Source organism: Telopea speciosissima, chromosome 7 (assembly GCF_018873765.1).
Source record: "Telopea speciosissima isolate NSW1024214 ecotype Mountain lineage chromosome 7, Tspe_v1, whole genome shotgun sequence".
Taxonomy (NCBI): domain Eukaryota; kingdom Viridiplantae; phylum Streptophyta; class Magnoliopsida; order Proteales; family Proteaceae; genus Telopea; species Telopea speciosissima.
In genome coordinates, this window is record NC_057922.1 from 35,351,748 (window position 1) to 35,367,960 (window position 16,213).

Here is a 16,213-nt window from a genome sequence, read left to right on the forward strand (position 1 = left end):
GGTTCCTGTTCCTATCCAGTTCCCGGTTCCGAGTCAAAATTGACACCCTTAGTTGCAATTAGGATTCCGTAATTGGGATAAAAAGTAATGATACTGCCAGCCAGGTTGCAGACAAGCTTGCCAATATATATGTAAGCTGACTCAGAAACACCGTGGCAACGTAAGCTCTATTGGAATAATTTAAGAGATGAGTTGGTGTTCCCCTGACGTAATCTACTTGTGGTTCAGCCAAATCTTTGCATATATAAACCCATCCAAAACCCACACACTCATCCACCTCCAGAGATCTGATCATGGCTGATACATTCACTGTTCAACTTCAGAGACCTTCTTTCTTCTCCCTATCTAAGGGAAGGAAGCTTAGCAACTACGGCCAGCCATGCTCTTAATGCTCTTCTGAATAAAGGCCCAGCCACACCCTTCGTGAGTACTACAAGTCTTGTCTGTTGTTTGTGAGAGACACAAAAAAGAGAGTGTGTGTTGGAGAAGACGACGGCCATGTCTTGGTTTTTATCAACAATGCATAGCAGGCTTCCTTCTGCTGCGTTACTTGAGTCAAACCTTTCTTTCACTGCCGATGTACAATCATTGTCATGGGTTTTCTCTACAGAGACCATAACACAGTTACGCTTTGCGATCGGCATGATCGGTAGATTTGTCATCTCCTTCTTGGCTTTCTTTGTCTCTTCTCTTAAACCACTGCCTACCTCCCCTTACCCCTTCCAGTTTTCCCTTCTTGCGACGACTCACAGAGGTAATTATTCTCCTAAGCTTTGAATTGGACATTTTTTTTTTTGCAGGAAATGCTGCTTCTTTACTTCTCTATGCGGCTCCAATGTAATGAGAAAACTTAATTGATCTCCTCTAGTTCTTTCTGATTTTGTTGTCTATTTCATGGTTATAAACTTATAATAGTTTTCTTTGCTACTGCAGATTAACTTTTAGGAGGGTTATTCAAAAGAGAACTACAGGGGAGTTCTCTTGCATCCCTTATATTACTGCTTTATTGAACTGTCTGATTTATGTGTGGTATGGGTTGCCTTTGGTGAGCAATGGCTGGGAAAACCTTCCCCTTGTCACAATCAACTCTGTAGGGATCATGCTCGAGTTATCTTTCATCTTCATCTATCTCTGGTTTGCTTCAGCAAGAGCAAGGGTCAGTGAATTTCCTTCCACTCTGTAATGGGGTGGGTTACATATGTGTCTATATTTTATGATCTGATGATGATTCTGGGCTTTCAGAAACTGGTTTCATTGATACTACTACCTGCGATCATTGCGTTTTGCATTGGTGTGGTAGTTTTGTCAATTACATTACATGATCACCATCTTCGAAAGGCCATGGTTGGGAGTATTGGACTAGTTGTCTCTATTGGAATGTACAGTTCTCCTCTTGTTGTTGTGGTCAGTTCTCTTTCTAGTTTCTCATCCTAATCTCATCAATTTAAATTTTTATCCCTGAATAATTCTTAATTTGGCTCATCATTTAAATTTTATTTTATTTTATTTTATTTTTTTGGTTGTTGCAGAAGCAAGTGATAGAGACAAATAGTGTGGAATTCATGCCTTTCTACTTATCTTTCTTCTCATTCCTCACCAGTTTACTTTGGATGATGTATGGGATATTGAGTTGGGATATTCTGCTCACGGTTCGTGTCATGCAATTTTAATCCAAAGTCAAGACACCCCCCACCCACACCCACCCCCCAAAAAAAATTTAATCTAAACTCACTGAAGAACAGAGAAGATCAAGGTTTCTAACCTGCTTTTGGAATTTCTCTTTTGCAGGCTCCTAATCTGCTTGCTTGCCCAGTGGGTCTCCTCCAGCTTGTGCTATACTGCATGCATAGGAAAAATCAGGGAGTTCCTGAAGAAAGATACAAATTGGATTTAGAGCACAATGGAACAGATTTAGAATCTCAGCAGCCATTGCTCACTGATTGTAATAATGAAAAGAATTGAAAATTTGAAGATTAAGGTCTTGTTCATTGGGGGGGGGGGGGGTGGTGTTTGGTTGTTTCTGTTATTCTTTCTATCGAATAAATTAGGGTTATTTGACAAGATTACTTTATTTGATCCACCTAAATGAAAATGTTCTTAGTTCTTACTTTTGAGGATGAATATTGAATATCAATATAGATATATTACAACAAATTGACTGTGTAATTGTGACTGAACATGTTATGCCTACATCATGGCCTGACTTGAAACCGCTTAGTTGGGAGGGAAGTGAGAGTACAGAATAGCTATAGAGAGATTGCTTATGGAATCAGACAAGAAGTGATCTCTTTCAGCTGAGTAAAGTAACTCCTTTCTTAGCCTTCCATTTCATCCTGTGAGATTCAACCTTCTTTTTCTGAATGGATTTAACTAATTCATGAGACAATGACATAGATTGGATGATGAAAAGACACATTTTTGGTGCCAGAACATACAGAATTTGGTCAAGAATGTTTAAGCCAACAGAATGGATGCAACTGAAAGGAAGGATGTACAGTGGGTCCAGTTGACAACTGATAATTTGTGGAGCTTAATAGTTTGGAAATTCAAAACTGAGAATATACAACAGACATTAAGAACTTAAACTGATGCTTTAAAATAGCTTTATTTCTTCACTTACAAATATAATTGGAAAAAAGGGTAAAATATAACTGAACTTTCAAAATTGATTGTATCCGATCAAAACACTAAAAGAGTTTGATTAATCTACATATAAATAACTATATATATAAAAAAAAGTGCAATTAAATACCCAAAAATATGAGGCTAATGACCCCAATGTCGATTGCCAATTTGACAATACTTTACCATATATCTTAGGCAAAAGTTTTTTTGTTTTTTCAGCCATCCATCGAGTGGGAAGAATTCCTTGTCCACTAGTGATGTGACTATAAGATGGGACTCTTGTCCCATCAACATAATCCCACCTCCTCCCTATTGATGAATTCGAAAATACCTTTCTCTTTGTCATTTGGCAGTATTGATAGTTGCAGACAAGGGATTCTCCCTTGACCATGGGTGTGACCGTGTGAGAAAACTCGGTCCTATTTCTTATTAGCATCTTTGGTAATCACGGTTCTAAGAATTAGATTTGTATTTCCGATTCTGATTGAAGTGGATCACATAAGATTGGAATGGTCTGGATCCGATTTCTGATTCAAATAATCGGCCTATTTTCAGGGTTTAGGCGCTTTCAACCATTTTTTACCAATTCCCGGCGGATTCCAGCAGTATTGGAATAGGTAGAAAGGCCAATGTCTTTGCCGATTCCGCTTATCTGAACCTTGTTGGTAGTTTCCAAGAGCCTCATATGTTTTTTTTGTTTGGGTTGAAGAGCCTCATATGTTTAATAACTTAAAATCAAAGGGGGAATATCTATAAAGAATAAAAATTTGAATAAATAAAAGCAGTTAAGAGAACATGTTTACTACAGCTACTGTTTTACTAGAATTAATAAAGCTAAGTGTTCCTTTATTCTTTCTCAACCTTCTACATTGTTCTAGAGAGAGTTTTGTTAGGCTAATCATCCATGTTAGTCCTTGTCTGCTCGGAACTGATCCAATTATTAAACTAGTACGTCCACCTCTACCCAACATTAGTGTGTTGGTTTTTGGCCTTTTGGGCGACTCAGTTGGCTTGGCCAAGGGATTGTCCCTCCTAAGAACAATAGGGACATAGAACAGAAGCATACTCTAACAGGCTTTGAATGCAACCAGGGAGTGAATTCTTAATCTGTCACAATGAGAGCATAAATTTTTCTATACTTCTTGTCAAGTCTAACAATAATAAACTGAATTGTGGCATTTATGATATTTTTCGGTGATAAAGTAAGGGCATTTACAGCAATTAATGAACAAGCGAAGATGATACCTACTATAAAGCAGAGGCTAAGCACTAGAACTATCAAGGAACTGTCAATGAACTGGTTCAGCAGAGAATCACAATAAGATATCCTTTGCTTTTACCTGGATTAAGGCATGCTCTTTAGAGAAACTTTCAATGATGAGGTGGTCCATCTTAGAGGGTATATTGTAATGCCAGAGGTGACAAACTGTAAAAATTTAAATTGATCAGGGTATCTGACCTGGTGGATTGATAGGGCTGAACATTCTTTCTGTCCTCAAGGTCATTTTTAATTCTGTCAGGAGGTCTGCAATGAGCTGGAATCAAGCTGGTTGTTCTCTGAAATTACTTGAAGGCATGGTCAAGACAGGAAATTTGAGCCTACTTACGCTTGCAGATGTAAAAAGAAGCAATGGGAAGACAAGGTTGATACGTTTTGTTCTCCAAGTAGTGATCTAATCAGTTGGAATTATAGAATTAAAAATAATCACGACGAAGAGTACTCATAACTGAGAGCAGGATTGTTGAAGGAAAGGCAAGGAGAATGGTCTAGATTTTGTTTTTGGCTACTGAGCTTTGCAATGCAAACAAAGGTAACATTGACTAGGAGATTTTCCAGTAAACTCAATTCTAAAATAATAAAACTTGAACAAGGTGTGTAAAAAATTTAGAGTCTTGAGACAATCACAACTCTGTCTTCTTATTGATACCAGCATCTTTGAAGGGATTATTTAAAGGAAGAGGCATAAGGAATTAGAGCTCAAGTGAATGAGCCAAAAATTCTTTAGTAGTGTATGTAAGTTATGGAGGAAAACAGCCAAAAGATAGGATTCTTCATAGGATTCAAAACACTTTCTTTTCTTCCAAATTTGCAAATAAATTTATATGATAGAAACGTATGGGGAAGAAAACCAATTAGCAACTAAATAAAAGAATGTTCAAAATAACTTGGCCAGTTAAAATCTTTAATTCATTACAATTCAAGAAACAATTGACAGTTGAATTGGTTTGAAACATAAACATGAATGTTGAAAGGCCCCATTTGATTACCATGGAAGCGAAATTAAATAAAGAAAATAAAATTTTCAAGAGCAACACTAAATTAAAAGAAAAATTAAGAGAAAAATTTCAATAATTTGATGATGTGAAGTAGCATGAAAAACATATGGCACTACAATGTAGATAAGGTAAGAGTTTAAAAATTCTCAACTGTAATTCTTTATGGTTATTTTAGGTAATATAACCAGCCAGGAGCATCGAGCTCCTTTCCAGGGAGCCCAGCAACTAGGGAGTGCCCAGAGTGGCATCCAATGGTTGGGCTATGCCCCACACATCTCGATGGCTGACTGACGCACACAGAGAGGGAAGACAACTGAGTTCTACAAAAATTTGCATTATGTCCGAACATATGGAAATTGATTGTCTAAGTAAAATGTGTTCATTACTTCCATAGGTTCAAATTTTGGTTATATCCACTCACATATTTTCGTCCAATTGTCTCATTTTACTCTGCTACTTTGCTGGTGAAAAGTCACTTCACATCTAACCAAATGAAGCTTTTAGGTTCCGTTTGTTTGTAAGGGGAATTAAAGGGAAGGGAAGTGAAATTTTCATAGTTAAAAAATGAACTTTTTTAATCATTACCCCATGTGACACCATGTGACAATATATCTAACTCCAAATCATGCCATATTTGGTTATTAAATTTCATTTTACTTTGCATCCATTTCCCTGTGGTTTAAAATGTAAAATAAATATTGCATGTAAAATGTATCTTTATTAGATATGGTAAGAAATTTAAGTAGTTTATACAATCACATTTGGTAATGATTACAAAAATTTCTTTTTTAGGTTTGAAAATTTTCCCTTCCCTTCCTTTTAATTCCCCTTGCAACCAAATGGAGCCTTAGGGAAAACACTGAGGGAATTCAATTGAAAACAGAAGAAGAACATAGAGATGCAGAAGAATGGATTCCTTGGTTCTCTCTTGTCACTAAATTTAAGGGAGGAATGTCTGTGAGTAGGTGAGGGATTAATCAAGGTTTTCATATCAGCATTTGAACAACTTATTTTTAAATGAATTAGAAGACTTCTGGTTTTCCCCCTTTTTCTTCTGGACTAAAATAATTAACAAAATCACATTGGAAAGCTTTTCTGAACTTTGGAGTGGAAACAGGACAGAATATATATTTCAGCTAATTGAATGTTTGATGTGCCACCACTGAAATGTTGAGATCATAGATCAGAAAGCTCTTCTTTTGATTCTTCCTCTCCTTAGTGGACTCTAAAGGCTCCTTAATGATCAATCGCGCTAATACCTAATTAGACCACTCCAGCAACCTTCCGATCCGTCATAGTATATTATTGTAGCATGACAAGAAAGTAAACTAGGTAGCAAAGAGACGAAGTAGAAGTAGTAGAAGAAGAACAAGAACCAAAGAATAACAGGAAAAGAGATAAAAGCTTACAAAGCTGATTATTATATTTCCATTACGCATCGGAGAGCTTCTTCATCTCTGTATTCGCCTCGAGTTTGTCTTACTATACTATACAGTCTCCATGTCGTTCTCACAATCTCACCTTCCTCTCTACAACAAACAAACAAAAAAAATAAGTGTTGCGATTCAAAAACTATCGTTTGAAGAATGAAAGGACCAAATTGATCCAAAACTCCTCAGATTCTTTAAAAATATTGGGTAATTTATACATACCACCCCTCAGGTTTGACGAAAGGATGATTTTACCCCCCAGTTTTGGAAAATTCTGCGTATCCCCCTAAGGTTTACAAACGGCAACAAATAAACTCATTCCGTCAGTTTATGACTAACACTGTTAAAATCAAAAGGTAAAATGATAAAAATGCCCCTTCAAGAAAAAAGAAAAAAAGAAAAAAAGAAAAAAACCTGCAACTCATCTTCCCCAAATCAATTGGGGAAGATGAGTTACAGGTATCCCATCGATTGCTCCATCCATGGCTTCTAGCGAATTGACGGATGTGAGAGACTGCTAACCCTAATTGTTTCTCTGATCCAATATTGAGTGCTCGCTTCATCTTCCACACTACTGGAAACATGGTAGGAAATCGTCCGGTGATTAATTTTACAGCTTTGTCGAACGCGACGACAAATTCGGCTTGGGGCTGTGGGAAAGATGGCGATAGAGATTTGGGATCGAAACCGAAAGCGATTTTGCAGATGTTGTCGAATGCAAACCTTTGGAGGATGTCTTGTAGATCGAGCACAGAATTCTCAGCATTGGCGGTGGAGAGGAGAGGGAGGAGGCATTTGGAGACCTCTGCCTCGACGCCGGTGGTGACGAATTTGCTGAGGGACTTGGTGTTGAATTCGGGGCTGGAGATCTGTCTTTCAAACTTCCAGCGATCACCGTCAGCATTAAAGATGCCAGAACCAAGTAAGTCGTAGAGATTGTTGCAAAAGAAGAGGCCTTTGGGGTATTTGTAGAATTGCGTTTAAGGATGTGTTGGGCGATGGTGGGTTTGGCAGTTATGATGTTTTGACGGCTAAAATGCTTGAAAGTGAAGGTTGCATTTGGGGAGTTTAGGAGAACCTCAGCTATCCATGGCATCATTAGGTTTCGATTCTTGGGAGCAGCAAAGATGTGACTGATCAATGGGTAAGCAGTTGGAACTTTTCTTGATATATTTGCAGGAGAAGAGAAGAAATGAAAAGTTGCAGATCTTATTAGGGTAAATAAAATCTTCAATCTACAGCAATAAAATGTATAAGAATTAGGGAACTGTACGAGAAGGAAGAATGGTTACAAAGACTACTACAGATTGCAAAAGCAATAGACTTTGTTACTCATTAGCTCTGCTTCTTCTTTTGCAGCCCTTGAAGCTGTTCTCTCTACAAGCAATCTTCCTCTCAAACACTCTGTAGTCCTCAAACCATCATCTCCTTCAACACTTTTTTCCCTGAGAAGAAAACCCACAACAGAGCCGAAAAGAAGTTGTAACCCGTTCAATCGTATAGAGAGAAATAGAGAAACAGAGATTGCACAGAGAGAGAGGAGGGATTGAGATGTTCCATTAGAAGCCATGGATGGAGCAATCGATGGGGATACCTGTAACTCATCTTCCCCAATTGATTTGGGGAAGATGAGTTGTAGGTTTTTTTTTTTTTTTTTTTTTCTTGAAGGGGCATTTTTGTCACTTTATCTTTTGATTTTAACAGTGTTAGTTATTAATTGACTAAATGGGTTTATTTGTTACCGTTTGTAAACCTAGGGGGGTACGTAGAATTTTCCAAAATTGGGGGATGAAATCATCCTTTCATCAAACCTCAGGGGTGGTATGTGTAAATTACCCTGAAATATTGCTCATATCAATACCTAAAAACTGATTCCTAGATACTTTCCCGCCATTTATTATATTTCTTACAGTGGACCGGATTGAACCGGATTGAAGGATACAAGACCAGTATAGTTTGGTAAATAGACTCGAAAAAGCTGTCCGTACCAGATCTACTGATGGAATCGACTAATTAAATCTTAAAATGAAGGCTATGTTTAGATGCAAGGTTCAAAATCCAAGTATCGGACTCGGGATCGGTCATGACCAAAACCTTTTCGAATCGGGATCGAATTGGTCCAAATCGATCAGAATCGGCCAAAAAACCCCTCAAAATCGTTTTTTTTATGGATCGGATCATGTATCGGCTTGTGTTGGTGGGTGTTGTGATCTCAAGATTGGATCGGTCGATATTATCTGGATCGGATCAGTCAAAATCGTTTAGTATCGGTTAGCATCGATCGGTATCAGTCAAGATAATATAAAAAACTAAAAAAAAAACTTAAAAACTTTGAAAAAATAAAAAAATATTCAGTTGGATCCATCAAGGATCGGATTGGATCAGCTGATCCAACCGAGTTGGGCGATCCAATCAACAATCCAGTCAAATCTTATTGTATCGGTCAAATCTTGAGATTGGCTTCGATCGATACCTATCCGATCCGGCCAATATCGGTCCATCCGATCAGATACCTCAAACCATATTTAGATGCCAAAAAAAGAAAAAAACCATAAACAACAATAACAAACTATGGTTAGAGGCAATTAGGCAACTCCCTCTCAGCTCTACGTGGCAGGCCAGTCTTTACTCTTTATTCCCTCAACTCCGGCCCGATTCCCAGTGCCTCTGGCAATGATCATTTCACCCCTGACCGAACATCCTGTCCAAGTGGATCCCATCATCTTTATTAGAAACACTGGGGAATTGGGCCGGATTGATAGGGAACTGAGGAGATAATTTTCCGTCAATGATATCCACGTTTAGCTCCACAACAATTCCCGCTAATCATTGACTTTTCTTTCTTATTTACTTCGAAAAATCAATAATCATTTACGTGTAATCAACCAAAATGGCAAAAGTCTCTTCGGAGACATCCCATGAAGTTGGTAGCAAAAGGCTTTAACGTCTAATAAAACTCTAAATTTGAAAAGGTCGACAAAGCAGGTTTTTATTTTTTTTCTTTTCTTTATTCAAATCCTCATTAATTAATGGAGAAAGAACGCTATCGGGTCCGTGCGGAATGTGTCGCTTGCACCCAGGCGTTAGACCACACAAAATGACCACCACTCCTCCATAGGAAGGCGGAAATTCTTGAGGATGCCCTGATCATTTCATGCGGCCCCGTGTCTAAGCATTGGAGTCGTGCATTTGCGAGGAATTGGATCAGTCATGACAGATTTGATCCAAATCGGTCAATCCGCTCCCAACTCTTTAAACTTGTATCAAGGGATTTAAAACTTATTAAAATCCTCTACAATGAGGGCATCTGACAGTGCACTGCAATGCGGTCCTGAGAGTTCGATACGTGAAAGAAGCTTCATCAAACTGTGCAAGCTTAATGCAAGGCAGGCTTTTTTTTTATCTTTTCTGTTCTTTCTTCTCGAGCTCGGCACCATTGAATGTCGCATCATCCACCTGTCGAGCTCTCAGGCCCACATTATAGTAATCCACCAAATTAAGGCACTACAGAGGATTTTTTCCGTTTAAAACACTAAAAATTGGGATCGGAATCGACAATCGAATTGGCATTGTCGATTCCAATCCAATCAGTGCACCAATGGTAATTGTGTCGTTGTGCCTAGGTTTTGTTGATTCTTCAACATCAATAAGATCAGACCTTGCATCTGAATCGATTAGCATTAGTGAGGAATCAATCAAAATCAGGGTTTTAAAACCAAGAATCGGTGATGGAGTTGGTCCCTGTCGCTTCCTTATTCAAATTAGATAAGAATCGGCCAAAATCAGTTGAAATAACCTTAGAATCATCCTAAAACGACAAAAATCAGGGGAAGCTTGGTGTGAATATTCCGATTCAGGATGCCAGAAATTGAAATTGATCCTGACTGATTCCCAATCTGATTCAATGATTTTTGAAACCCTCAGTCCAAAGTTGTCCTAACCTTAAATTTTGGAAGAGGATCCATCTTTTAAAACCCTTACGGCCAATGGCAATCCGATACCAATTTCTCAAACCCTAGATCTCATTGTTACGGAATCAAAGTCCAAGTAGAAAATGAGACGTCAAGTTGCATATGGGATTATTCCGTAATTGGGGTAAAATTAGTGAAACTGTCGTACTTTTATCTGCTCCATTTCCCCAAGTTCTTTTAATAGAGGGGGCGGACACCACCCAGGCAAGGGTAGGATGGCCATTTTTGCCCTCCTCTATTAGAGGGGGGAAAATGGACCTATCTAGAAAATGGAGCAGCAGGATTGTCTTCAGGGAGCCCAGCACCCAAGGTGCTGCCAGGGAGCATCCGGTGGTTGAGCTCTACTGCACACATCTCGACGCACACCTAGGGATGTGTGCGGCACAGCCCAACGGCTGGCAGCACCCTGGGCGTGCTGGACTCCCTAGAGAGGAGCCAAATTGTAAATGCCAGCCAGGTTGCAGACAAGCTTGCCAATGATAGAAATGTATGCTGACTCAGAAACGCCGTGGCGACATAAGCTATATTGTCAGCGAGCGAAGGATAGAAGACTCACAAAAGTCCTAATAAGGAACGTGAGTCGGAATAATTTAAGAGATAAGTTACTGTCTGCCCTCCTGGACGTAACCCACTTGTGGTTCAGCCAAATATTGCATATATAAACCCTTCCAAAACCCACACACTCCTCCACCTCCAGAGATCTGATCATGGCTGTTACACTCACTGTTCAACATCTGAGACCTTCTTCTTCTTTCTTCTCCCTTTGTAAGGGAAGGAAGCTCAGCAACTATGGCCGGCCATGCTCTTAATGCCCTTAGTGAGTACTACTGTAGGTCTTGTCTGTTGTTTGAGAGAGACACAGAAAAGAGAAGGAGAGAGTGAGTGTGTGTTGACGAAGACGACGGCCATGTCTTGGTTTTTATCCACAATGCATAGCAGGCTTCCTTCTGCTGCGTTGCTTGAGCCAAACATTTCTTTCACTGCCGATGTACAATCGTTGTCATGGGTTTTCTCTACAGAGACCATAACGCAGTTGCGCTTCACGATTGGAATGATCGGTAGATTTGTCATCTCCTTCTTGGCTTTCTTCATATCTTCTCTTAAACAACTACCTGCCTCCCCCACCCCTTCCCTTTTTCCCTTCTTGCGACGACTCACAGAGGTAATTATTCTCCTAAGCTTTGAATTGGACATTTTTTTTGCAGGGAATGCCGCTTCTTTACTTTTCTTTGCGTCTCCAATGTAATGAGAAAACTTAATTTATCCCCCGCCTTCAGTTTTTTCTGAATTTTGTTTTCTGTTTCATGGTTATAATAGTTTTCTTTGCTAATGCAGATTAACTTTTAGAAGAATTATTCAAAAGGGAACTACAGGGGAGTTCTCTTGCATCCCCTATATTACTGCTTTATTGAACTGTCTGATTTGTGTGTGGTATGGGTTGCCTTTGGTGAGCAATGGCTGGGAAAACCTTCCCCTTGTCACCATCAACGCTGTGGGGATCTTGCCCGAGTTATCTTTCATCTTCATCTATCTCTGGTTTGCTTCACCAAGAGCAAGGGTCAGTGAATTTCCTTCCACTCTGTAATGGGGTGTGTTACATATGTATCCATATTTGTGTAAATATTGTTTTTTGATGATCTGATTATGATTCTGGGCTTTCAGAAACTGGTTTCATTGATACTACTACCTGGGATCATTGCGTTATGCAGTGGTGTGGTAGTTTTGTCAATTACATTACAAGATCGCCATCTTCGAAAGGCCATGGTTGGGAGTATTGGACTAGTTGTCTCTATTGGAATGTACAGTTCTCCTCTTGTTGTTGTGGTGAGTTCTCTTTCTCATCCTAATCTTATCAATTTAATTTTTTTCCCGTGTCGAAGAATTCTCAATTTGGTTTATCATTTTACATTTTTTTTTTGTTGCAGAAGCAAGTGATCGAGACAAAGAGTGTGGAATTCATGCCTTTCTACTTATCGTTCTTCTCATTCCTCACCAGTTTACTTTGGATGATGTATGGGATATTGAGTTGGGATATTATGCTCACGGTTTGTGTCATGCAATTTTATTCCAAATTCAAGGCAAACCCCCCCCCCCCCTCTGAAAAAAAATTAATCTAAATTCACTGAAGAACAGAGAAGCTCAAGGTGTTTCTAACCTGATTTTGGAATTTCTCTTTTGCAGGCTCCTAATCTGCTGGCTTGCCCAGTGGGTCTTGTCCAGCTTGTGCTATACTGCATGTATAGGAAAAATCAGGGAATTCCTGAAGAAAGATACAAGTTGGATGTAGAGCACAATGAAACAGATTTAGAATCTCAGCAGCCATTGCTCATTGATTGTAATAACGAAAAGAAAAAGTTTGAAGATTAAGGTCTTGTTCATTGGGGGGTGAGGAGGGTGGGGGGGGGGGGGGGAGTTGGTTGCTTCTGTTATTCTTTCTATTGAATAAATTAGAGTTATTTGACAAGATTACCTTATTTGATCCACCTAAAAGAAAATGTAGTTCTTACTTTTGAGGATGAATATTGAATATCAATATAGATATTACAACAAATTGACTGTGTAATTGTGATTGAACATGTTATGCCTACATCATGGTCTGACTTGAAACCACTTAGCTGGGGGGAAGTGAGAGTAAAGAATAGCTATTGAGAGATTGCTTACGGAAACAGACAAGAAGTGGTAATTTTCAGCTGAGTAAAGCAACTATTTTCTTAACCTTCCGTTTCATCCTGTGAGATTCAAACCTCTTTTTTTGAATGGATTTAACCAATTCATGAGACAATGAAATAGATTGGGTGATGAAATGACACATTTTGGTGCAGAGCATACAGAATTTGCTCAAGAATGTTTAAGAAAAGAGAATGGATGCAACTAAAAGGAAGGATGACAGTGGAACCAGTTGACAACTGATAATTTGTGGAGCTTAATAGTTTGGAAATTCAAAACTGAGATTATACAACAGACATTAAGAACTGAAACTGATGCCTTAAAATAGCTTTATTTTTTTACTTACAAATATAATTCGCAAAAAGGGTAAAACATAACTGAACTTTCAAAATTGATTGTACCAGATCAAAACACTAAAACAGTTTGATTAATCTACATACAAATAACTATATATTAAAAAAAAAAAAAAAAAGTCATTAAATACCCAAATATATGAGGCTAATGACCCCATGTTTTTCATGCCAAAATGACAAGATTTTTCCATATATCTTAGGCAAAAGTTTTCTTTCATCCATTGAGTGGGAAGAATCCCTTTCCCATTAATGATATGACCATAGGATGGCACTCTTGTCCCATCAACAAACTCTCACCCCCTATTGATGCATTCGAAAATACACATCCCCTTGGTCATTTGACGGTACTAATGGCCATGGGCAAGGGATTCTCCCTTGACCATGGGTGTGGGAAAACTAGGTCCTATATCTTATTAGAATCTTTGGTAGTCACGGTTCTAAGAATCGGAATCAGCCAGTTCTTAGAATCGGAATCAGATGGCGGATTCTGACCGATTTGGAATTGTTTGGATCCAATTCCAGTTCAAATAAATCGGCCTATTTTCAGGGTTCAGGTTCTTCCAGCCATTTTTACCAATTCTGGGCTGATTCCAGCAGAATCGCAATCACTGGAGGCCAATTCCATTGCCGATTCCGCTTACATGAACCTTGTTGGTAGTTTCCAAGAACTTCAATGTTTAAAAACTTAAAATCAAAGGGAATATATATAAAGAATAAAAATTTGAATAAGTAAAAGCAGTTAAATAAGAACATGTTTACTACAGCTACTGTTTTACTAGAATTAATAAAATCTAAGTGTTCCTTTATGCTTTCTCAACCTTCTTCATTGTTCTAGAGAGAGTTTTGTTAGGCTAATCATCCATGTTAGTCCTTGTCTGCTCGGAACTGATCCAATTATTAAATTACTCCACCTCTACCCAACATTAGTGTGTTGGTTTTTGGCCTTTTGAGTGACTCAGTTGGCTTGGCCAAGGGATTTCCCTCCTAAGGACAATAGGGACAGAGCATAAGCATACTCCAACAGGCTTTAAATGCAACTGGGGAGTGAATTCTTGATGTCTGTCTCTAAGAGCGCATAGATTTTTCAGCAATCATTATTTGTTATATACTTCTTGTCAAGTCTAACAATAATAAACTGAATTGTGGCATTTTATGATCTCTCTTGTTGATAAAGTAAGGGCATTTACAGCAATTAATGAACAACTGAAGATGACACCTACTATAAAGCAGAGGCTAACCTCTAGAACTATCAAGGAAATGTCAATGAACTGGTTCAGCAGAAAAATACAATAAGATATTCTTTGCTTTTACTAGGATCAAGGCCATGCTCTTTAGAGAAACTTTCAATGATGAAGTGGTCCATCTTAGAGGGTATATTGTAATGCCATAGGTGACAAACTGTAAAAATTTAAATTGATCCGGGTATCTGACCTGGTGGATTGATAGGGCTGAACATTCTTTCTGTCCTCAAGGTCATTTTTAATTCTGTCAGGAGGTCTGTAAGGAGCTTGAATCCAGCTGGTTGTTCTCTAAAATTACTTGGAAGGCATGGTCAAGACAGGAAATTTGAGCCTACTTACCCTTGCAGATGTAAAAGGAAGCAATGGGAAGACAAGGTTGATACGTTTTGTTCTCCAAGTAGTGATCTAATCAGTTGGAATTATAGAATTAGAAATAATCACGACAAAGAGTACTCATAATTGAGAGCAGGTAAGGAGAATGATCTAGATTTTGTTTTTGGCTACTGAGCTTTGCCAAACAAGGCAACATTGACTAGGAGATTTTCTAGTAAACTCAATCCTAAAATAATAAAACTTGAACAAGGTGTGTAAAAAATTTAGACACTTTAGACAAGCATAACTCTCTCTCTTCTTATTGGTACTACTAGTAGCTTTGAATGGATTATTTGAAGGAAGAGGCATAATTTGAAGGAAGAGGCATAAGGAATTAGAGGTCAAGTGAATGAGCCAAACATGCTTTAGAATTGTACATAAGTTATGGTGGAAAACAGTCAAAAGATAGGATCCTTCATATGATTCAAATCACTTTCTTTTCTTCCAAATTTGCAAATAAATTTATTTGATAGAAACGTATGGAGAAGAAAACCAATTAGCAACTAAATAAAAGAATGTTCAAAATAACTTGGCCAGTTAAAATATTGAATTCATTACAAATTCAATAAACAATTGACAGTCGAATTGTTTAGGAACATACACATGCAAATTGAAAGGCCCCATTTGATTAGCCATGGAAGTGAAATTAATTGAAATGAAATAAAGAAATTAAAATTTTCAAGAGTAAGCGAAATTACATGAAATGAAAAGAAAAATTAAGAGAAAATTTTCAATAATTTGATGATGTGAAGTAGCATGAGAAACATATGGGACTACAATGTAGATAAGGTAAGAGTTGAAAAAATTTCAACTGTAATTCTTTAATGATTAGAATATGGTTATTTTAGGTAATATAACCAGTAAGGGAAGACAACAGAGTTTTACAAAAATTTGCATTACGACCAAACATATTGAAATAGATTGTCAATGTAAAATGTGTTCATTACTTCCTTAGGGTCCACTTTTGGCTATTTCCACTCACAGATTTTCGTCTACTTGTCTCATTTTACTCTGCTACTATGCTGGTGAAAATTTACTTCACATTAACCTAATGAAGCTTAGGGAAAAACACTGAGGGAATTCAATTGAAACAGAGAAAGAACAGAGATATACAGAAGAATGGATTCCTTGGTTCTCTCTTGTCACTAAAGTTAGAGATATGGAATGAGTGTAATTCACCTCATCGTTTCATACGATAGAGGTGTGTATTTATAATGATAATCACTGTAACAATATTTCAAAATATACAAGCTGTTTTACAAGTGATAAGGTTGAGT

General features: G+C 38.0%; 2 protein-coding genes and 1 long non-coding RNA gene across 3 annotated transcripts; all 3 read left to right on the plus strand.

Moving 5' to 3' along the window:
* Nucleotides 1-259: 259 nt before the first annotated feature.
* LOC122666741 lies at nucleotides 260-11,174 on the plus strand. The gene is made up of 3 exons (XR_006333712.1): nucleotides 260-427; nucleotides 10,805-10,811; nucleotides 11,160-11,174. It is a non-coding gene; the product is annotated as an uncharacterized LOC122666741 (long non-coding RNA).
* LOC122666740 (bidirectional sugar transporter SWEET3b-like) lies at nucleotides 461-1,984 on the plus strand. The gene is made up of 6 exons (XM_043862804.1): nucleotides 461-649; nucleotides 801-837; nucleotides 934-1,156; nucleotides 1,243-1,404; nucleotides 1,530-1,649; nucleotides 1,789-1,984. The coding sequence occupies exons 1-6, from the start codon at nucleotides 499-501 to the stop codon at nucleotides 1,960-1,962; spliced, it is 867 nt and encodes a 288-aa protein (XP_043718739.1). The 5' UTR covers nucleotides 461-498; the 3' UTR covers nucleotides 1,963-1,984.
* A 131-nt stretch (nucleotides 11,175-11,305) lies between the features above and the next one.
* LOC122668500 (bidirectional sugar transporter SWEET3b-like) lies at nucleotides 11,306-12,676 on the plus strand. Its single transcript, XM_043865056.1, has 6 exons — nucleotides 11,306-11,309; nucleotides 11,366-11,465; nucleotides 11,639-11,861; nucleotides 11,966-12,127; nucleotides 12,229-12,348; nucleotides 12,485-12,676. The coding sequence occupies exons 1-6, from the start codon at nucleotides 11,306-11,308 to the stop codon at nucleotides 12,668-12,670; spliced, it is 795 nt and encodes a 264-aa protein (XP_043720991.1). The 3' UTR covers nucleotides 12,671-12,676.
* Nucleotides 12,677-16,213: the final 3,537 nt, after the last annotated feature.